The sequence below is a fragment of the Hetaerina americana genome, unplaced genomic scaffold (assembly GCF_022747635.1).
Source record: "Hetaerina americana unplaced genomic scaffold, ioHetAmer1.1.p SCAF_40, whole genome shotgun sequence".
Lineage (NCBI taxonomy): Eukaryota > Metazoa > Arthropoda > Insecta > Odonata > Calopterygidae > Hetaerina > Hetaerina americana.
The window spans coordinates 4,485,280-4,508,840 of record NW_027286986.1 but is presented as its reverse complement, the minus strand read 5'-3'; the positions used below and the strand labels follow the sequence as shown (position 1 = coordinate 4,508,840).

The 23,561-nt window shown below is 40.9% G+C and overlaps 1 protein-coding gene and 1 non-coding gene across 2 annotated transcripts; one reads left to right on the top strand and one right to left on the bottom strand.

Annotated features, from left to right (window-relative positions):
- Positions 1–415: 415 nt before the first annotated feature.
- On the top strand, positions 416–22,926 carry Orc6 (Origin recognition complex subunit 6). The gene is made up of 6 exons (XM_071591033.1): positions 416–541; positions 859–997; positions 1,086–1,249; positions 1,404–1,499; positions 11,862–12,037; positions 22,490–22,926. The coding sequence occupies exons 1-6, from the start codon at positions 462–464 to the stop codon at positions 22,618–22,620; spliced, it is 786 nt and encodes a 261-aa protein (XP_071447134.1). The 5' UTR covers positions 416–461; the 3' UTR covers positions 22,621–22,926.
- On the bottom strand, positions 3,684–3,759 carry TRNAA-GGC (transfer RNA alanine (anticodon GGC)). Its single transcript has one exon. It is a non-coding gene; the product is annotated as a tRNA-Ala (tRNA).
- Positions 22,927–23,561: the final 635 nt, after the last annotated feature.

Sequence of the window (23,561 nt, the reverse complement as noted above, 5' to 3'; positions counted from 1 at the left end):
AAGAGCACATTATCATCGCCAAGGAGAATAACTTTCATTTTGGTACGTGTAATAATAGATTCAAAATTAAAATGAAATCTAAATCTATGACTTCATTCTCAATACCGTAAATCGCTTGAGAAATATTATTTTAATTAAAGAATTACAAAGGAAAGACTCATCACGGAAAGTACAAAGATTATCGATATCATAACTATACACACATAATAAAAGTCGGAATTATTTTGTGTGTATGTTCCTTTTTTATATTGTATGTTTATTTTTTATATAACTATATATTGATGAGGGCAATTTACAAATTTCAAACGCCGCCTCCTTTTGCCTGAAATCACGTGGTCTTTCCTCTCGCCTGTATCACTTGCGCATTCTACTAACGTTGCTGCTGTATCTGCTCAATCCACACTGCTGACATCTTCGGCGGTAAACTTGACAGCATACTTGGTGTTGGAGTACGCGAGAAAATGGAAATGAAAACGTCTTCGCCCGGAATGATTTTGAGGGATTTATCTGTCAAATTAGGTGTTAGCAATTCAATACTCAGGTAACTAATAATTTTAGACGAAAATATCCCTTTTCGCAGTTGTTTTGAAGCTGTATACATTACCATATGATTTACAAAATTCCTGGTAAACTAAATTGATTGTAAGAAGTCTCGTATATTTTGCGTTAGTTGTCGATAGAAAAGAATTTCAACGCAGTTTTAATGAACAATATTTTCATTTGTAACTGCTCTTTCGGTAGAGGCCTCGTGGAGATTTGACTGTCATGTAGTCATGGTACGGATGTGATTGCCATAAAACATACGAAAAATGCTTTTTGAACTTAACGCCGAGTGCATTCGTGTTTTTATGTTCACAGGAAGGGGAGTGAGCTATCAAGACTTCTGCAATTGAAAATTGCTGCAAACGCTAAAGCTTTGCAGCAAATCAGCGATTCATGCCGCCATATATTGTGCTTGGATTTAGCAGCTTCTTCTCTCGGAGTAGCATTCGACAGAGTAAGAGTTGTGTTTGTAGCTAGTCGTATTGAGTAATCAATTTGGTAAACATTTATTGTGCAGTTATCTACAAATAGTTCAATTTCAGGAAACGGCAATCGCATTGTCAGGCACCAAGAAGAAGTTGTATTTAAATGGCTACCATATGTTTGAGAAAATATTGGGGCTAGAGCAAAAAGTTTGTGTGAAAACAGTTTGTATACAGCTTGGCTGTAGCGAAGCAATAGACTTAGCAGAGGATATACTCAAAAGGTAAGTTGGTTACCTTGCTGCTACCGAGTTGATTGTGCAAGTTCATCCAATTATTGCTCCATCATTGTGAATTCAGTATTGACGTCGTGTCAGTTTTTTGTTACTACTTTGGGCTTCGATGTTTTTATTACAAAATCACGTTTCATATTTGTAGGTATTTTGAGGAGCATTCAAAGGGCTCAAATAAAAATAAACATCTGGATCTACAGCACCCAATGTACGCTACATTTGCCGTGTATTGCGCATGCAGGTAAGTCGGTGGAAGTGTAACCGAAACTTAAAGGTTTCATCATTCACTAACTTAGTCCTAGGTTGTTTTAATTGAACCTCACGCTGTTATGTTTTCCTCACTAATCAGGTCATGTGACCATAAATTTATCAGGCCGTTGAACTTGAAATGTGAATTTATTATTTATGTCGTAGCTGCTAGGCAGATTTTTCTGTTGTTAATTATTCAAAATTTAGTGTCCTACTGACTTAAAGCACCCACACATTCTAGGGGTGAGTTTTCATTTGAATGAATAAAATGTAAAATTGTTCTGCATTTAGTCATGTAGTATAGAAAACATAAATATGTACAGAAAGTAAGATTTAGAATAATTCACAAAAGTAAACGTATTCCATAAGTTATAGCAGTAAATCTCAAATGAAATTTAGAAAAATACTTTGAAACACTACAAATACACTTTTACATGAAGTATTGCAGTTCATCACAAATTATCACTCGTAAATTCATCCACAGTGACAGCATTTCAGTAACAGCGGCTTCTAAAATTCTCTTTTAAGGTTATTTACTGTGGCTTCATTTTTTATATTCATTGGCAATTTGTTAACATGAGTGAGGCTTGAGTGATGGGGAAAGTATCTTGGATATGTGATAACTTATTTGTGGGTTTTTATTATATTTATTTCATGTTTATGGCATGCGCTTGTCAGAAATTCATTTTCTTGTGATCCACTGATGTTTTGCGAATATCTTTTAAGGGCAATTTTGAAATGGCAGACTCGATAATCAACAGTTGGACAATCGTGTAACAGTGCATCTGATGGGAACCTTATTTTAAAATATTTCTGTGTAAACTTTCAGTAACTCTAAAGTAAATCATCATTACTTGAACAGCTCACTGAACTTGGTGCTGGTATTCATGCTCTCTGCGAGTGTAAATTGGCCAATGAAATAGTGTGAATATCACCAGGTATGATGCCATTTCCTTTTTTGTCCAATTTCCAAATGCAGGGTGGTTCAGTTTTTATCAATCCAGGCATTATATTAAGACAATAAGAGATTGGACCTTAATAATGGTAATTAAAAACTTGGAGTGTGCAGTATCATTAGTTAATTGGCACATTTCAGTGTGTTCAATCCACATAAAGTTTTTTGATCCCCTAATCTTTCATACTCTCGCTCTCCAATAGGGTTGTGTGATACATGCATATGTTAAGGGTAAATGTAATTCTCTTTGGGGAATTGAATATTGAATTTTTCACTCCTTCCAGGTCTAGTTTTGTTTGCACGTAGTCAATAACCTGCCAGCTAGAATTTTTTAATATGAGAACTGATATTGACTCTTGCATATCTGACATTGCTCCCTTGGCTCTTTCATGTTTTAGTTTATGCACTAAATTTGCTGATCACTTCATCAAAGTTAATATTTCTGATGATTTTGCTTGTATGAACTCTTGTCAAAATCTTTTCTTAGGTATATATTTCATTAGATGCTATCAACTGGTTTGCTTACAAATATTTTATGAATACTAGATTGTTATTCTTGCTAATTATGTTTAAATGTATTCATTGTGAAGGCTTCCAGGGTGGTTGTAGATCTATGTCTTCCGGGACCAATGCAGAGTTAATACCAGAAGACTTAGATGTTCAAGGTTTACCTGTACTTCATGAACAAGATATGTATTAATACCTCGTGACATATTTTTAAGATTGTTTTTGTTTTAGAAGGGTCTACGTTAGAATTTCTAATGTTGCATTGAAAATAGACTGAAACTGCATCCTGTCTGAGAATTTTTGTCTTCATTTTTATTTATTTATTTATTTTCAAACATTATTCACATACAGCAGTAGCGCCAATTTACTGTGAAAAATATAACAAACATGAACGAGGACAAAAGACAATAACAGCATAACAATAAATAACGAGAAGCAAACATGGACAGGGGAAAAATTTAATTTGTTGAAAGGTGGGATAAAGCTTGGGTGGTGAAATTGTTGCATGATAAATAAAAAGGATGGAGAGTGTGAGGGGGAGTGAATTTAGAAGGGAGGAGTACATATATATATACGAAATCCTGCCAAACAGCGAATAAATACTCATATATATATAGAAACAGATATAAGGAAAAGGGATAGGAACACACATAAAGGACGAACACAATAGAGGTGGGGAAGGCGGAATCGAACGGATCACAAGAGTAAAAATATTTCCTTGACCGGGACTCGAACACCGGATCTTTCCACTTGCCGGGCGGATGCTCTTAACCACTTGAGCTATCAAGGAAACGTAATATACCCTGAGATCCGTGGGTCTAATATGTCGCCAAGCACCCCGATTCTTTAGCCAAGAGATGGTGTCAGGGGACTCTTTCACCCACCAAAGGAGAAATAGACACCACACACAAGAGGAAAGGACAGTGGGTTAGAATTCATACAACATCATACAGGAAAGGAACAGTGCGTTTCGTGGCACGCATAGCCAGAAGAAAGAGATGAGCCACATTGGCCAAATACACATTCAAACACGAAATCGTGATCCGTTCGACTCCGCCATCCCCACCTCTATTGTGTTTGTCCTTTATGTGTGTTCCTATCCCTTTTCCTTATATCTGTTTCTATATATATATGAGTGTATATATATATATATATATGTACGAGGGTCATCCGGAAAGTAGTACCCGTTCGTGCCGCATGAAGTGCTGACGACGTGAGTAGCCGCTGGACGAGGTCAGATAGCTTCAGTGGCTTGTCTGCCTTCTCTGAGCCAAGTTGCGTGACGCTAGCATTGCCTGTGTTGTTTCTGTGATTGTTTACAATGTTTAAAAAAATTGAGAACGCCGCCAGTTGTGAAGAGAGGGCAGTGATTAAATTCCTCAATGCAAGAAACGTTCGCCCATGTGATATTCATCGCCAATTAAAGGAGGTGTATGGAGACAATGTAATGGACGAGTCGTCTGTTCGGCGGTGTTGTCGCAACTTCAACATGGGGAGGGGGAACACACACGACGATGAGCGTTCGGGGAGACCGTCTGTCATTACAGACCAACTGGTGAGCTCAGTTGACGAATTCGTGAGGAACGATCGGCGCGTCACAATTGATGACATCTGTGAGCATTTTCCCAATGTTTCTCGAACAATTGTTCATGAAATTGTTAAACACCATCTGCATTATGCAAAAATTTGTGCAAGATGGGTCCCTCGCGTATCTCAATGAGCTGGCGGCGAAGGACTATGCAGCAGGAATACAGAAACTTGTCACACGTTATGACAAATGCCTTAATTTGCTTGGAGATTATGTTGAGAAGTAGTTTAAAGTATCCTCTTTCACATAAAATTTTTTATGTTTGTTAATATTTACTTTTGTGTCTTTATTTCACGAACGGGTACTACTTTCCGGATGACCCTCGTATATGTGTATATATGTATATGTGTATATATATATATGTATATATACGAGGGATATTTTGTGACTACTAACAAACACAACCCTAAATTCTACTCTACACCAGGTCCCTCTTCATCTCTGAGTACTTTCTTCCGCCCTTCATCCCGTCCAACATCCCTATCCTGTTCCTTCCCTTTCCTCTTTTGCCCAACATTCTACCCTCTATCACAGTCTTCAACATCCCACTGCCGGTCAACACCCCCTTCATCCACTTTTCCTGCCTCCATAGGATTGCTCCCAACAAACCCCTCTCTTCGCCCACCATACCAAGTACTTCCTCATTTGTTTTCTTCTCTGTCCATTTCACCTTCTCCATTCTTCTCCACACCCACATTTCAAAAGCCTCCAGTCTACGTCTATCCTCCTGCTTCAATGACCACGTTTCCGCACCGTACATAGCTACGCTCCATATCAAAGTTTTTACGAGTCTTTTCTTAACATCCTTACTCAAAGTCCCCGTCATCAACTCCCTCCTCCTCGTGAAAGCCTCTTTGCCTAGCGCAATTCTTCTCCTTACGTCCCTACTACTTTGACCGTGTTGGTCCAAAACACTACCGAGATACGTAAACTGTTCTACCTGCTCTAGTTTTTGCCCTCCTATTTTAATGTTAAGCTTGCCCTTTTTCTTTCTAGAAAATCGCATAACCTTTGTTTTATTAATGTTGATCCTCATCCCATACCTGTTGCACTGAATTTCCAATTCACTCAGCAATGCTTGCAGCCCCTTGGCTGACTGACAAACTAAAGCTTGGTCATCAGCAAACCTAACTGATTTTACGAATTCCCCGCCCACTTTCATTCCTACCTCTAGTTCTTCCCATGCCTCTTTGATCATTTCCTCTGCATACAGGTTGAACAGCAGCGGTGATAATGGGCAACCCTGCCTTACACCCCTTCCTAACACTGCCCATCCTGACTCCCCGTTTCCCACCCGCACCTGAGCAGTCTGAGACCTGTACAGGTTGCGGATTAGCCTCCTTTCCCTCCAATCTATTCCTATTTTCTGCAGAATACTCATTAGTTTTTCCCAATTCACTCTATCAAACGCTTTTTCGAAATCTACGAAGCAGGCAAATACATCCTGGTTGTGTTCTATATTCCTCTCGATTAATAATCTCATTACTGCAATGGCATCACGCGTACCTCTCCCCTTCCTAAACCCAAACTGATCATCCCCTAAGTAATCATTTGCCCTACTCTCTATCCTTTTGTTTATGATCCTGAGAACAACTTTAGCTGCGTGGGATATCAAACTAATTGTCCTATAGTCCTTAAATGACGTGGCCTTTACCTTTTTCGGAATCGGAACTAAAACTGCTCTCACAAAGTCTTCCGGCCAGATTCCCTCCTCATAAATGCAACGGATCAGCCCATATAGCCTCTTCCTCCCACATTTTCCTAAGCATTTTAAAAGTTCCACAGGAATGTTATCTACCCCCACGGCCTTATTTAGTTTCATCTCCCTTAATGCCCTTTCTATCTCATTGTCTAGTATGCCTGGACCTAAGCTGTCTTCCTCTACGTCATTTTCTTTTTCAATGTCTAACTTTGTTGGTCTGAGTTCTTTACTATACAGTTCTTCTATATACTCCTTCCATCTCTCATGGATCTTTCCTGCGTCAACTATTACCTTACCCGCCTTATCTCTAACTGTTAGCATAGCTCTTTCTTTCTTACTTCCCGATAACGATTTAACTTTGCTGTACAGCGCACCGATTTCACCCTTCCTCTGGAGACTTTCCATATCCTCGCACTGCGTCTTCCACCATGCGTCTTTTGCCTTATTTGTTGCCCGCCTCAATTTATTGTTCAATTCTTTGTACTTCATTTTGCCTGATTCTGTATTTATATTCTTCCATTTTGCCGCTCATCCATCTTTGTAATCATCTCATCCGTGATCCATGGTTTCCTAGTCCTTTTAGCGTTAACGGTTCCAATAGTGTCTTTTGTGGCTTTAGACAACCCTTTTTTGATCATTTCCCATTTTTCTTCGATAGTTATAAGTCCTTTACCATCCTCCATGATTTTCTCTACCGCCTGTTTGTATTCCTTCCTTTTCAACCCATTTAATGCTTCTACATTCCATTTTCTAACTCGCCGCCCCTGCCTTATCTTTTTGAAACGTACGCTACATTTCATAACAACTAAATTGTGGTCTGAGTCCGCATCTGCTCCCGGGAAGCTGTGCGAATTTATCACACTGTTCCTAAACCTGTGTCTAACCAGGATATAATCTAGCTGATATCTTCCTGAGTCACCTGGCATTTTCCATGTATACCTGCGTCTTTTGTGGTGTCTAAACCAAGTGTTGGTGATGACTAACCCCTGTCTCCTGCAGAACTCAACTGCTTTCTCCCCGCGGTCATTCCTTGTGCCTAAACCGTAGTCGCCCACCTCATCACCATCTCTTCCTTCGCCTACCGTCGCATTCCAATCCCCCATCACTATCAGATGTTTCCCTGCAGGAACACACGCGATCATGTCCTCTAACTGATCGTATATCTTATCGACCTCTTCTTCCTTATGGTTGCTCGGTGGCATGTATACCTGAATTATAACTAAGTTAGTCGGTTCTGCTTTTATCTCCACTAGTAGTATTCTATCCGTTACCTGCTCTATGTTGACTACGCTTCTTCCTACCTCTTCATTTAATACTATGGCAACCCCTCGTTGGCTCTCGTCCCCACCGCTGTATATTATTCTATACTTATCACTCCAGTAATCCCCGCTATCTTTCCATCTCACCTCGCATAGACCTAAAATATCTATATTTCCCCTTTCCATCTCTCGCTTAACATTCTCCAATTTCCCTGTCCTCATCATTGTCCTAACATTCCACGTTCCTATTCTAACTAATTTCGTCTTCTTCTCGTGCGTCTTCTGTCCTGCTGCTGCTGGTTTTCCCTTGCAAGGGTTTCGTGGGATGACGACGGCGGAAGCCTTGCCTCCCCCGCTGCCGGGCACGACACACGGCCGATTGGGCCGAGCCCCGTGGTTGCCAGGACTCAAAATATCTCTATTGTCCATCATATTTTTCTTGGGAATGATAATTGAGGTGGTTTCCCGTTGCCTTCCTCAATAGTGTTTTTAACGTGACACCATCACTTACTGGCCGCCCCACTGGGGTCAGACGCCATTGCAGCCGCCTCACTGAGGAACAGACGCTGCGTGGACTACCTTTCGTCTGGCTCCTAACCTTCGACCTATCTGGCATGGGTGACCCTACCAGGAGCAATAATTATTACTCCGCCAGCACAGCTCTAGGGGTCATCGGAACGCACAAGCCCTTCCACCACGTCAAGGTTGTAGTCCGGGGAGGGATATATATATATATATATATATATATATATATATATATATATATATATATATATATATATATATATATATATATATATGTATCTATATATTATTATAATTATATATATATATACAAATATATAAAAACACAGATTTAGATTTTTAGAATGTAGAGACACAAAGAAAGGACACTCACAATTTGTTATTTGATGTTTCGACAGCTTGGCTGTTGTCTTCCTGAAGATGACAGCCAAGCTGTCGAAACGTCAAATAACAAATTGTGAGTGTCCTTTCTTTGTGTCTCTATATTCTAAAAATCTAAATCTGTGTTTTTATATATTTGTGCGTCGCCGAAGAGCGTTCCATTTCGAAGATATTTTTTTATATGTATATATATGTATGTATGTGTGTATATATATATATATATATATATATATATATATATATATATATATATATATAATGTGTATATATATAAAATAAAAATATATTTATATATTTGACAGTGGGGGCACACTTCAGGGACCTGACCAATATTGTTTACCATGGCTGGAGGATAATAGAACAACTGTATTAAATCTTTATAAAGCTCAATGAATTGTTTCACGCTTGAACTCCCAATGTTGTAACTTTCCACCCATAGCTAGTTGACCCTGTTTTTGCTATACCATGGTAGCACCTCTCCTAATTGGAGACTCAAATCACTGAGGCTGATGCAGATGCCTCTGATGTCATTTCTCAGAATAGCTGATGCAACAAGGGTAAGGCAGACATCACCTAGTGTAGCTAGTTGAGCTTCGTTCAGTGATAGTGATTCAAATGCATGGATTGGTTCAGGGCATAACATTAGACTCCAGAAATCAAAATGATCAAAAAGTCAGATTTAATACTTGAGGAAGCATTGAGGTACATATTTGGCAGCAGCCAATGTATCAAATTGATCCAGCTTTCATTTTATTGTGTATTCAGAGTGTTTTCATAAAGAAGCTGGAAAGATTTTTGTATCTAATTCTTTATAATCTATCTGGAGGAACATTGTTATGCTATCTGGTAATGAACAATAATGATTTTAGTGTTACTTTTTCTTCCTTTACGTTGGTTATTTTACTGTCAAAAAGCTAGCTAAGAAAGATTCATTAGAAGAAAGACAATTCAATGCTAGGTTGAACTTACTCAATAATATCAGAGCTGCATATTTCAACACATATGTTTCACTAACTATTCACACTCCAGCATGACATCGGTTGCTTTGATCATTATTATTAAATTCAGGAAATAGGTACCAGAACTGGCGGACTCATCGACATTATGGGATTGCAGCTGGAGAGTTGAATCATTTTCATTCTTCTTGTCGGGTTGTATTCTGGAACATTCATCTTCTGTCCATCTTGTATGGTTAGGGCTTGTGGCAGCAGATGAGTAAGTTTTTTTGACCCATATAGCTCATGACGTTGCACTTACTGAAGAGTTGGGTAAAGTTAAGTGCTGTTCATTGAAGTTAAAAGATATCTAGGTAAAAATGACTTTGTGAGTCAGGAAAATTTTCAATTTCATTACTAAATGCAAGAAGTTGAAAGGGTAAAAAGGATTTGCCTCGACCGGGTTTCAAATCCTTTGATTTCCAGCTGAGTGCCCTCTTACCAATTAAGATACCAAGGTGCTTCCTCGGTGACTTTTGATGGGCTTCAAAGGAACAAGATTATACGACACATTCCTCTACCTAAACTGTCACCAAGAAATTGTTGTTGTTGTAATTTATTAAAACTTGGATACCAAGTAATATGCCTTGCATCTCTTGTTAGAGAAATAAATTATATAGTTATGACTGGCAAAAACCATTATCATTTGCAGTTTAAAAAAAAAGTTTTCTTACAATAGTGAATTTGTTGGCAGGGCTATGTATATTATCTTGTCATACCTTAATGACAATGCCCCCGTGGTTTTAGTTTTACTCTTTTTACTTGCATCGTAGTACCTGTATTTCCAATTCATTCTGAGGAAATATTATGCTCTGTAGCAGTTATGGAGTGTGAAACAAATTCTGCAGTGGCCAAAGATGATTTATGTGCACCGAGATGAGGAATGGAGATAATTGCAAACCGTGAATTGTACTTGACCAGTGCAAGGGTCACGGAGTTCGACTTTTGTATGCCCCAACTCATTTCTGTATTTGTGCTTTCAAATTCCTTCATTTTGTTAGTATTATTTCAATGAATAAATAAAGTAAATGCATCTAATCTGGTTCTCCAGATTTCTCTTATCAATTTAGATTCTGTTTTTGTAGAAGAAACTGTAGAATTATCAAAGGATGGCTGTGCGCTTATGCATTTGGATGCATTAAATTCTAAACGTGTCAATTTTTCATAGTAGGGATGGGCTAAGTAGTAAGGGTGAGACCTGAACCTTGAAGAAATAAGCAGCGTAATATATTCTGCCTGTACATCACCTTTGTGTGAAAAGTGTATATTTACACGCTGAATCTCTAGCTAATCAAAAGCTTTTTCTCCAAATCCAGAGCTAGCTCATAGTCAAAGGCAAATTGAGCTACTCTGTCAAAATTAGATTTTTTGCCCAGCCAGAGCATTATGGGTTCAAATCTTGCCATGAGTGTGATGCTGTGTTGTCTCAAATTTGATTTCCTGTCGTGGAATTTGTAGCGCACCATTACCTCAGTTGTTGGTGAAAAGTTGCATGGTGACTTTTATAAAAAGATTCAGAAAACTGAAAACTTCTAGCACGGACTAAAGACGTAGACTGGGGTAATATGGAAAATGGCGTAAAGAAGAAGTGACAATTTGCATTCATTCTCTTGCCTCATATTTTCTTGTGCAGTGGAATTTAGTTTGGATGGAATTCCTTGGCCAACTTTCTTATGATGGCAATCGTGATGATGGTAGGAAGCTTGAACTTCTAGGAAACTGTCTTGAGTGGTGATGAATTTTTAATTGCAATGCAATGGATATCTTTTTTTATGACCACTTCTTATTCTGGATTCCGATGACCCCTAGAGCTGTGCTGGCGGGAGTAATGATGATTGCTCTTGGTAGGGTCACCCATGCCAATTAGGTCGAAGGTTAGGAACCAGGCGAAGTGTCTGTTCCTCAATCAGGTGGGTGCAAAGGCATCTGAGCCCAGTGAGGCGGCCAGTAAGTGATGGCATCACGTTAAAAACACTATTAAGGAAGGCAATGGGGAACCATCTCAATTATTATTCCCAAGAATGTAGGAATGGACACCGTCGTGAGAATGAGTCCTGGGGTTTGGTTTGAAATGAGTGGAATGATTCCTCTCCATTCAGAGCCTAATCAGTCAGTTGATTGATTCCATCTGGCCGGTCCAAGGAGATTGGAATTTGGTGCGCTTCAAATTTTTCATTCTTATTTTGAGTTGAGTGATTGTGATAAGATTTTCACTTGATCGTTCGGTTAGGCAAGTGGAATTTATTGAAAGTGTACCACGTAAATCAATGAATATGTGCCATGTTTTATTGAGGTGTAGGATATTATGGTTTTAAGTCTGGTGAGGATTAGAAGTGTGTGTCAGGGGCTGACTTCCATGGCAATCCAAAACCGATGTTACCATGAGACAACTGTCATTTAAAATTGTTTGGTGAAGTATTAATTGATATGACTTGTCAACAGGTTTAGGAAAATAAAGGTGTCGAAGAAGATGCTTCTAGAAATCAGTCGAGTCAAGGGGGCAAGTTTTGATAAAATGACATCTGAAATGTCATTGCTGCTAGCAGGAATGGAAACCACAAAATATGCCCGTAAGAGGAAGGCCACTGTCAACGATTTAGTGGAGGAGAATTTGAGAGGTAAGTTTCAGGATCTTAGAAATTAGAAATTACAATAACAGTAAATCTAATTTTTTACGTGAAGTTCATTTCATTTTTTGGCTCACGAAGGAAGAATCCCAAGACTGCATTTCCGCAGGAAAGAATTTGTCATTAGACAGAAATAAATTTTGTCCTGGGGAAACATAAGTCTTTTGATTCTTCCTTCGTACATTAATAAGTGGTAATCCATTTGCAATGCACGGCCTCAACTTTCTCTCAAAAACATTTTCTGGTTCAGTGACATGGACCGGTGTTGTGAATGGGATGATGTCAAAAAAATTTACTGTTGCTTGTCCAATAAAAGTAATCTGGTTGTTATTACCTACCATGGAAGGGTCTGCAATTGTAGATTCTTCTCCCAATATGTAATTTAACATGCATTTCTTACTTCAGACTGATTTCTTTAGAAAAGGCTCTGAATAGGACTGACCCTGCTAACTCTACGGACTATAAAATCATGTCGTGAAAAGTATTTTTGACATTTATTGTGAAGGAACCATTAGCCATTGTGTTCTTGTGTCACTTTTGGAAGCACTTTGAAATATTTTCATTAATGTGTGTTCTCTACTGCAAGCAAAGTACTTCTAAACATTATGCCCTCAACATTCTATTCCATCAAGACACCTTGTTTTAAATCAGGATGATGCCTCTGCACTCCATTAGCCACATCTGACTGGTTTGACTTTATTAATACCCAAACAATGTTGGAAACTTAAGCTTGGTCTGTGCAGATTGGTTTCCTTGTCTTGCTATGTCGGTGTATAACTCATGCTGTCGTTTGAACGTTTCACGTGATGTGAACTTCACGTTTCGCAATTATCGATCAGCGTAATCCTTCTCCTTGAAGTTAAAAGTTCTCTCCATTTTTCCTCTTGCAACATTTTATGTAGAGAGCTGGTTTATGCATCTTATTTGTCTTGGATGGGATGGAGATGAACTGAATTCTTATTATTCTAAAAGGGACATTGCCATGAGAAAGCACTCGTGAGGGAGGCATGTGTGGATCATGCCCCCTTATGTAATGCCGCCTCAGTTTAAATATCATCACTGGTTATTTACATTTTTAATCCTGCAGAACCTGTGCTAAGCCTGCCGTGCTGTGTAGATTCACAATACATTTAGTTATTACAATCAGGTGATTCAATCTTTCTTTACTCTGCGCCTGTTGGAGATTTCACACACAGGCGTGCGCAATGCCCAAACACGAAAGAGCCTGAGACTCCAGGTATGCTATGGATTTAGGAGCGTACGTTGGGATTCAACGAGGAGGGGTGTGTGACGCATGTATCTATTAATGTTCTTTCCAAAACCAAAATACTTCTTTAGTTGGAAAATTTTAAAACTTATTAGCAATAAATAGGAGTGGGTGAGGATAACTTTCTGACATGGCTGTGTGATATTTAACCCAGAGATGCTCAAGGTTCTGATATATCAGCTCTTGTTTTAAACTAGTTTGAAAAATTATTATTCATCGCAAATTATGTATTAATCTCTCTTAAACTGATAATGATATATTTCCTCCCTGCGGGTAGGGGGTTAGAGAATACTCCCGCAGTATCCCTGCTTGTCGTAAGAGGCGACTAAAAGGGCGGGGAGAAAACCCCTAAACAAACCCCAAGCCAGCAAGGGATGCGTCCGGACAGTGCTGTGAATCCACTGTCTGTGAGCGGCCATACCATCTGGCCTGCGATCCGCCCAGGTGTTTGCCGTGCCTGGAGACCCGTAAGGGAGAGAAGGGGATCCTGGAGGGTGATCTTTCTGGTTCCCAGCAGGGTTTCGGATGCCCTGTATGGACCGGAGAGCGATATCCCTCTTTGGCCCCGGATTTCGCGTAAACGGGAGGCCGGGAGCTAGCCACTCCCGGTCAATCGGCTTCCGTCGCGTTTTCGCTCCGGTGGCGAGTGCCAAGGTTGTGGGGGTCTGCGTAGGGAGGTCGGAGATGTAAGGGTTTTGGTGGGCCCTTGCACCGAAGATCCACCCCAAAACAGACAACCACTCCAGAAGCGCTATATCCCTCGAGTTAGCCCTGGCGACCGCTCCGGTTTGGCGGAGTGGCGTCCCAAATGTGTGGCTCCGTGGCGGGTGGGGAGGCCGAGGGACGAATCATTTCTTATTATGGAGGAAAAACCCTTTCTACCACTAAAAAGATCCCGTCCGGACACCGGCGGGGGAGAGAAGTGTATCGGCGCATGTAAGCGCTATTTAATTATGTCTTGTGCAAAGGAAGGTGAGACCTTGAAAAAGGTTTCTCCCTTCTTAATTCGCAGAGTGTTGTCACAGATTGTGCCTGGGGACCCAAAGAGCGTGAAGAAGCTCAGGGATGGTACACTACTTATAGAGACCCTGAACGACACACAGAGCGAAAAACTGCTTGCTATGGGAATGCTCCATGACATTCCGATTAAGGTGGAGGTGCACCGCACTCTTAACACCTGTCGGGGAGTCATCAGTCACTACGACCTCCTATACGTGGACATCGAAGAAATCAAGAGAGAAATGTTCTCTCAGGGAGTGACTGATTGTCGTCGACTCACCACGAGGCGCAACGGAGAAAACGTGAACAGCACCTCCGTGATCTTGACGTTTGCGCGTGATAGACTACCCGACAAGGTGTTTGTGGGCTATGAATCGGTACCAGTGAGGCCATTCATCCCGAATCCCGTGCGTTGTTTCAAATGCCAACGGTTCGGCCATGTCGCGTCGCGCTGCGAGGGCAAGGCCACCTGCCCGCGCTGTGGCAAAGACGCGCACGAGGATAAAGAGTGCTCTTCGGAACCTCTTTGTGTCAATTGCGAGGGTACACACCCAGTGTACTCTCGTGATTGCCCGAAGATGAAAGAAGAGAGGAAAGTCATGGAGATAAAAACACTGGAAAAAATCCCATATGCGGAAGCGAGGAGGAAATACAGGGCGCTAATCGCCCCAACTTTCTCTCGGTCCTTTGCTTCCGTTGCAACCACGCCATGTGTAAAGTGTACCATCGCCACGCAGACAGAGATCCCGAAAGAATCCCCAATGGACACGCAAGTGCCTAAACCCAAAAGGGTAAAGGACACAAAGAATAAGGTGGACAAGGAGCCACCTACTCCTGTGGGCCCTTCAAAGAAGAGCCCACAAAAAACCACCAAGGGGAACACGCCAAAAGGGCGTGAGAATACACCTTCCCCGCCGCCTCCAGTGAAGCCAAAGAAGCCGGAGGTAATTGAAGAGGACCAGAGTATCTCTGATACTGAGGTCTTCGCAAACGAGTGGAAGAGGAAACATCGCTTCAAGCGATAACCTCAATAGAGTTGGTCATCTCCCTTTTTAGTCAACTTATTTATTTATATATTTATTTATTTATTTTAATTTAACACTTTAAATGTGTTCCATTCTGCAGTGGAACTGCAATGGCTTTTATCGGCACAAGGAGGAGCTGGCCATTTTAATCCAAGATTTTAAACCCTCTTGTATTTGTCTCCAAGTGACCCATTTTAAGGCTGAAGATAAGGGTATTCTGAAGGGGTTCACTGTTTTTAGAATGGATGACCTAAGTGGCCAACGAGCCCAAGGGGGAGTAGCAGTTGCGGCCCGTGAGGCCCTTTACACCTTGCGAGTCCAACTGAACTCTCCATTCCAGGCCGTCGCTGTCACGGTGCACACCCCTGAGAGGATGACATTATGCAACGTGTATCTGCCAGAGGGTGCACCGGTGACCCGCCTGAACCTTGAAGCCCTTGTCCACCAGCTTCCTCAGCCGTTCATTTTGATGGGAGATTTTAATGCCCATGATCCTCTCTGGGGAGGGCCAGAAACCCAAAGTAATAGTAGAGGTCGAATTTTATCCAACTTTATTGAGGATTTTAACCTGTTTTTATTAAATAGCGGCGAAAAAACCCGCTTTAACTGCTTCAATGGGGAATTCTCAGCAATAGATCTTTGTCTATGCTCGAAGTCTAGCCCCAAAGCTGAAAATGTCCACCCACAACGATCTCTGTGGGAGTGACCATTTTCCTCTTCTACTCGTTAAAGAAGACTCTTCGCCCACCATTTCAAAACCTCCGGAAAAGTGGCGTATTAACCGTGCGGACTGGCCACTTTTCAAGCGTATGTTTACATATAAACACGACGCAAGTTTCGACGCGTTGCACAACGTCGATAAACTAAGTTCAACGCTGTTGGCGGCAGCTACCAAAAGTATCCCTCGTACGTCCAGGAATATTAATCGAGCTCCTGTCCCTTGGTGGAACGGGGAATGCGACAGGGCGATTCGGGCGAGGAAAAAAGCATTGAATATTTTTAAAAAATATCCCACGGCAACTAATCTGGCATCGTACCGCCGCCTGAGAGCGCGAGCTCGAAGGGCCGTGAAGGAGGCCAAGAGGGCTTCCTGGATAGAATACGTCTCTACCATCAACCATCGCACGCCACTTGGTCAGGTATGGGACAAAGTCAAGAAAATCTCCGGGTCCAAGGGCTCATTTGTCATCTCGCCATTGCTTGTTGCTGGCCGGGTGGTTAATTCACCTGCCGAAATAAGCAACATATTTGCCAGTCAGTTCGCGGCCAATAGCAGTGACGAGGGCTATACCGCGGACTTTGTGAACAGGAAGAGGCGATGCGAGAGAGTCCATCTCAAATTTGGTGCAGGTCCTACACGGGAATATTACAATGAGCCTTTCACGCCCTGGGAGCTTAAATCCGCCATCGAAGACTCCCATTACACCTCGCCAGGGGCGGACGAAATCCACAACGCATTTCTCCGGAACATTCCGGAAACTGCGATTGGGGAGGTCCTAAATACCCTCAACCAGCTTTGGAACGAGGGCAGTTTTCCAAATGCCTGGCGAGAGTCCATCGTGATACCAATCCCAAAACAGGGCAAGGACAAAAATGACCCGAACAACTACCGTCCCATATCTCTCACCAGCTGCCTGTGCAAGGTGATGGAACGGATGGTAAACCGACGTCTCATGTGGTGCTTGGAGAGTCGACACCTGCTCTCCGACGCTCAGTGCGGCTTTCGGCGTGGCAGGTCCACGACAGACCATCTGGTTCGCACTGAGAACTTCATCCAGGAAGCCTTTCTCCAACGTCAACACGTCATAGCAGTCTTCTTCGACCTGGAGAAGGCCTATGATAGTGTGTGGCGATGGAGAATCCTCAACACGCTCCACAAGTGGGGATTTAGAGGCAACATGGCCCTATTTATCAGAAATTTTTTAACAAACCGCCTTTTTAAAGTAAGGACTGGGAAGCACTTTTCCCGATCTCTTACACAGGAGAACGGGGTACCCCAGGGTTCAGTACTGAGCGTGACGTTATTTGCCATCGCCATCAACGACGTGGTGGAATGCATCAATGCCCCGGTGATGGCATCGCTCTATGTGGACGACCTAGCCATATTTTGCCGGTCGACACGACTGCCAAGCGCTTCCAGGCAAACCCAGGTGACTCTAAACAAACTTGGAGAGTGGTCGCGAAAGAACGGATTTCGGTTCTCCGTGGAGAAAACGAAATGCGTGCACTTTCACCGTCTTCGCGGTTATCACGTTACCCCGACCCTAACCCTGTTGGGTAGGATCCTTCCATTTGTGGAGTCCGTCCGCTTTCTCGGCATGATCCTGGACCAAAAGCTGAACTGGCGGGAGCATATCCGCGTGTTACGCGAGAGGTGTCGCCAAACCCTCAACGTTTTAAAGTTTTTAACTCACTCCACTTGGGGAGCAGACCACACCACCTTGCTTTTATTGTACAGAGGCTTGGTGCGATCCAAACTGGACTATGGTTCCATATTGTATTCCTCAGGACGAGAGTCTTACTTGAGACCACTTAAATGTGTCCACAATGCTGGGATACGGTTGGCCACCGGGGCATTTAGAACAAGCCCAGTCCCAAGCTTACTTGCAGACGCAGGGGAGCCTCCGTTGGAAACCCGCAGGATGATTTTAATGGGCAATTATGCCTGTAAACTTTTATCAGAGACAAACCACCCTTGTTTTAACATAGTTTTTAACCAACGGTTTTTAGACTTATTTAACAGGCGGAGAAGGGCAACTAGGCCCTTTGCCGTTCGTTTTAATGATTTTATTAATGAGGTAAATTTTACATTTCCTCAAATATGCCCCGTCTCCTATGCTAAGTATCCGCCTTGGTTAACGCCAATGCCGGATATTAAACTAATTGCCAGTGCACGCCGCAAAGCCAAGACCACCGATTCCGAATACCAGCAGCTCTTCAGTGCCGTCCTCAGCTCACTTTCTGACTTTGTCCCCGTCTACCCCGACGGGTCAAAGTCAGAGTTGTCAAGTGCCTATGCGGTCGTGTCCCACTACCATGGAGTCGTGAGGAAAAAACTGCACACTTCATGCAGCATTTTCACAGCCGAGCTGTCAGCCATAAGGACGGCCCTAGGAGAAATAAAAGAAAGCAATGGCTCTTTCCTCATCTGCACCGACTCGTTGAGCGCCCTAAAATCTATATCAGTCTTTGCACCTGTGCACCCGATAGTCCAGGAGATCCATTATACCCTGTTGTCCCTTCAGAGAAAGGGTAACAGGGTCTCCTTTATATGGACTCCTGGTCACGTCGGCATAAGAGGTAACGAAAAAGCTGACCAGGCAGCGAAGGATGCCCTTCGAAAACCCGAGACCGACTCCACCTTGGTTCCAATGGAGGACGTAAAGGCCGCCTTGTGGAACTCGGTCTTGCAACAGTGGAAGGAGGCTTGGCAGTCTCTGCAAAATAATAAACTCAGGGCAATAAAACCGGTCATTTCACCATGGTCCTCTTCCATCCGGAAAATTCGGAGGGAAGAGGTCATGATTACGCGCCTGAGAATAGGACACTCTGCCCTCACTCATTCGTACCTCTTTGCGGAGGTAAAAGAACAGCCCCGCTGCAATGAGTGCCTCCAACCCCTGACAATAAAACATATCCTGACAGAATGTAGAAGATACCAAGGGACCAGAGACATGTTGAAGATAAGGGGAGACTTAAAAAATATTTTAGGGGATGACTCTGAGTCCATAAATCGAGTCTTAAATTTTTTAAGGGCAACTGGTTTAATGAGGCAGATATAGTTTTTGATCTCATAATTTTAATGGCCTTTGATTTTAACAATTATTTATTTATTTATTTATATTTAATCGTATTTATTTATTTATTTATTCCTAAGTAAAAAGGAATTTTAGTTTTATATTTAATGAGTGGTGCAAAATGACCTTAGCTGTCGACGCACCCTAAAACTCTCAAAACTACTACTCCCATGATATATTTGTTTGTTATTTCTTTCAAAATGGGGGTGGTTTTAATAAATTATGTATTTTACATTAACAAAAGTAATTCTTCTCTAAACAAAAATAAGTATCTTCCGTCATCAATCAGACGAAGCTAATTGGCCTTGAGTCATCATTGAAGATTTTTATTTCTCTTATCGTCACCAGAAAGATAGCTGACGATGCAGTGGTTTACAGTGATATCCGTGATCCTGAGGACAGAGCAGCTTTGTCAGATGACCTAATACTATATAACACGTGTGCGACAATTGGCAATTAGAATTAATCTTAAACAAGTGAATGGTGGTAAACTTTTGGAAAAAGTACAATTCCCACCGACAGCGCCTACTGCACTGAGAACACCGAAGTGGAATAACTAGATTCGATTAAATACCTAGGCGTTACACCTCGCCCATCACCATCTGGGTGACACACATATGGGGAATATGTGGACAAGCTAACAAAAAATTAGCATTGATTAGAAGAGTGCTTGGTAGATGTGATGAAAAGGTCAAAGATAAATGTTATCTTGCGCTGGTTAGGCCTCATTTATAGAACATGCTGCAAGTTAATATATGGGATCCTCACGAAGTTTGATTAATTGCCAAATTGGATTGCGTGCAGCATAGAGGAGCTAGATTTGTGAAACGTTTCTATGATAAACTTAGTAGCGTATCCAAAATATAAGAGTAGCTAGGCTGGCAATCACTCAATGGAGCGAAGGTTAAATTACAGATTGAAGCTCTTGCATAAATGGGAAGGACGGCTCCTTAGCAGTGATGTTGAAAATGTATTATCATCGTTCTACGGTGGGAAAGATCATGAAAATAAAATTAGAGAGATTAAGTGTAGAACAGATATATTTTAGTTTTCATTTTTTCCAGGAACGAAAGTGGATCCTAATAACATTGTTTGACCGCGGTAGGGTCATGTTCAGGTAAAATTATTCAATTATGTATTCATGCCCTGCCACACACCCTACCCGTGGCTTGCAGGGTACATAAATAAATGAATAAAATAAGTCTGTAGGTGTTGCTATATAGATGCCCCTATCTCTTTCATTCTCTTTCCATCATTTCGTACATGAACTTCCTTCCGTGCTCTTCTACCTCAATGTTATAATTTGTAGCCTGATACTTCGTGTGAGATGGAATGCTAGTTGAATTTTTTCCTTGTTTTTCCATCTGTTTCCTATTTCTATCAATGGTAGTGCTTGTATCTCAACTTCACCTGCGAATTCTCGAGCATCATTGTCTGGCTTTATTACATGTGTCAATTTTGTTGGGTATGATCATTTTGCTTCATCGCATGGCATTCACCTTTTGACACACATTGTCACAAGAATTTTCCTTTGCATTCAAGACAAGTTTCTCTCGTATGGCACCACAGATGTTACCGGGAGGGCGTGCATGCGTTTATTGTAAACTTTGTATTTGTGCCAAAAATGTGATCCCTGGATCGGATAATTTCTGATACCCTTAATGGCAATCTCTTCTCAAAAAGTTATGTAGACTGACAAAGGAATTGCGGATTATGTCGTCTATATAATGGACGAAAGTGAATTGCTCTTTTCATCAGGAAGTGATTTTAAATCTGAAAGTGATGGTGAATCTGACTCAGTGGATCTGACGGATGGAAAGTCATTGAAGACCACGGACAACCCCACCCTGTCCCCCATCTCTTCCAGGATATGGCCGGTCCAAAATTCGTGCCATCATCAGTGACTCCTCCTATTGCATATTTTCACCTGTTCTTTATGGAATATCTATTAGCTCCTATTGTTGCAGGCACAAATCTTTATTCCCACCACTATCTATCTAGGATGGTTTTGAATAGTTAAAATAGTTGGTCAGGAAAATTACAATGTATCTAGGAAACCTTAGTCAAGGCTAGCATTTGTAATCGGTATTATTTGGCTAAATAGTGGTTTTAAAAAGGGACAGTTCATCAAAAGTATGGCTAAAAACACTGTTCAAAAAAAGAAGCCAATTGTTGTGTATGCAGCTCTTAAAATGAAAGGAAAAGATCCAGGACTGTCTGCTTTAGATGCCATGAAAGCTTGCATGGGCAGTGTTTGGCCAAACACACTTGCTGATGCTGGGGAAAGTACTGTTTCATCTTATGCATTATATCTCTTGAACAAATAGGAATATTAGCGTTAACTGTGGATATGATAGAGATAAATACGTAGCAATTTTTAATATATGCTTCAACTTTCGATAAAGGTAGGATGTAGAGGTTCTAATAGTAATGCTATTTGTAACTAAAAATTTGTTTCATTAAAATTTTTGTTCTAAATATTTATTTTAAAATTACTTTGTATTTATACATATCCAGTTCATTTTCAATTAGAAACTAAAATGTTTTCCATTATTAGTTAAAATGTCAATATCCTTGACTTAAAAAACAAACTAGGAAAAATTTGAAAAAATGGCTTGAAATTTGCAGAAATTGCAGCCATTAGATATTTGGGCTTGAAAGCCACAGATGGTGTAAGAGCAAAAGGGTTAATGACAATTCCATATTCGTGTATTGTTCACTTTCCAAAATATTAGGATATCACATTTGATTCCCCCCCTGTCCTTTATTTTTATTTATTTTTTAAATTCATTCGTAAAGGAGTGGAATGTTCCAAAGAAACTGCGGGAGTTGCCGCAACAGTGACTTTTAACGGAGTCATCCGCTAATGTGCATTTCAATGCAACTATTTCTGAGCGTAAAAATCTTTTACACTCTGAAATTATTGCATTGAAATGCACATTAGAGGATGACTCCGTTAAAAGTCACTGTTGCGGCATCTCACGCAGTTTAATGGGAAATTGTCAAATGTATAAACAGCCTAAGTGTTTAAAAGTTGGCTTTAACCTCGTGGACTGTGGCACGATGCTGACGACTATGAATGCCTGTGACATTGTATGTACGGTATTTCATCACGACATCTTGTTCCTTTAAAAGCCCTCAAAATTTCAGAGTGTAAGAGGATGCCTCGAAGGCTTAACTGGCTAAAGCACTCGACCGGACATCAAGGCTCCGGGTTCAAATCCCATCCATGGCGAATGATTTTGACACTCTGAAATAGTTGCATTGGAATGGAATGTGTGTGCTGGGTCAGGTGGTGTCTTGGTGCATGTTGTGCCTTTTGGGATTACAATTATCCCCATTGTTTTCATTTTAGGATCTGAAAGCTGTAAACCAAAACTTGGTGATTCTGAATGCTGTGATGAAGATGTTGCCCAAGGAAGTAATGATTATGAAGCATGGAAAAGGAGAATGCTTGAAGAAGCCAGTGAAGAGAGAATTTCATGATGTACTCGGTTGGAACATGCGGCATCGTGGTTATCTTCTCGTGCTATTAATGATTTTTACCATTTTCTGAAGGTTGATAGCACTTACTTATGCTTTCAGGGGTGTGTCAGGAAGAAGAGACTAATGCCTCTTACCTATTCTGTGTGTGCAGTGTATATTTCGATGTTTTAGTGCCCAGAAAGGGTTTCAAGAATTCTCTGGTGAAAGTGACTTAAGCTGGGAGAATCTGATAGTAGGCGAAAAAATTGACTGTGAATGAATTCACAAATTCATGATGAATTTTTGTCAAGTTTATTTGACTGTATATTGCAGGTAATAAAATCAAAATATGCTTTTCAACTATTGGTCAAAATAACTTCTTAATTCCTGATTTCATACCATACTTATTTTGTATCATATCCATGTTTATCATCCCGATGCCCGATGAAATGCTTTGGCATTTAATTTTGCTTGTTTTGATGAAATTATCTTACTATGGTTATGATGAACCTTAATGAATATTTGTTCTATAAGTGGCAGCATTTTTAAAGGATTCCAGTTCATAACAAATGTATGTAAGCTGTCATTTTCTAAGAAATACTTCCAATTGGTTTGGGAGTCTGTAGTTTTGTACTCTACTTAATTTTTTACATGTACAATTGACATAGCCTATGGAATAAAAATTTTCAGATGAATTCAACTTTCATGCACAGAAATGAATTCATATTTTGGCAAAAGGACCATACATAAAGTTTTATTATGCAAATATTTGTGCAAACCTATTTTTGTACATTTTGCCTACGTAAATGAATTTATTACTTAATTTTCTTCTACTTTGAAAGGTTTATTGGGCATAAATTTTTAATGTATTTGAATTAATTGTTGTTTAAGTATATACTACCTTGATCAAAAAGTTCCCGGAATAACCACCCTGTGGCGCTCCCATCGTTCCGATTTGAGTT

Bases quoted from the DNA above. Each gene is read 5' to 3' on its own strand.
- Orc6 (XM_071591033.1), top strand. From the start codon at position 462: ATGGAAATGAAAACGTCTTCGCCCGGAATGATTTTGAGGGATTTATCT. The intron at 542-858 runs GTAACTAATAAT...TTATGTTCACAG, and splicing joins GTTAGCAATTCAATACTCAG to GAAGGGGAGTGAGCTATCAA. The intron at 12,038-22,489 runs GTAAGTTTCAGG...TTTTCATTTTAG, and splicing joins AGTGGAGGAGAATTTGAGAG to GATCTGAAAGCTGTAAACCA.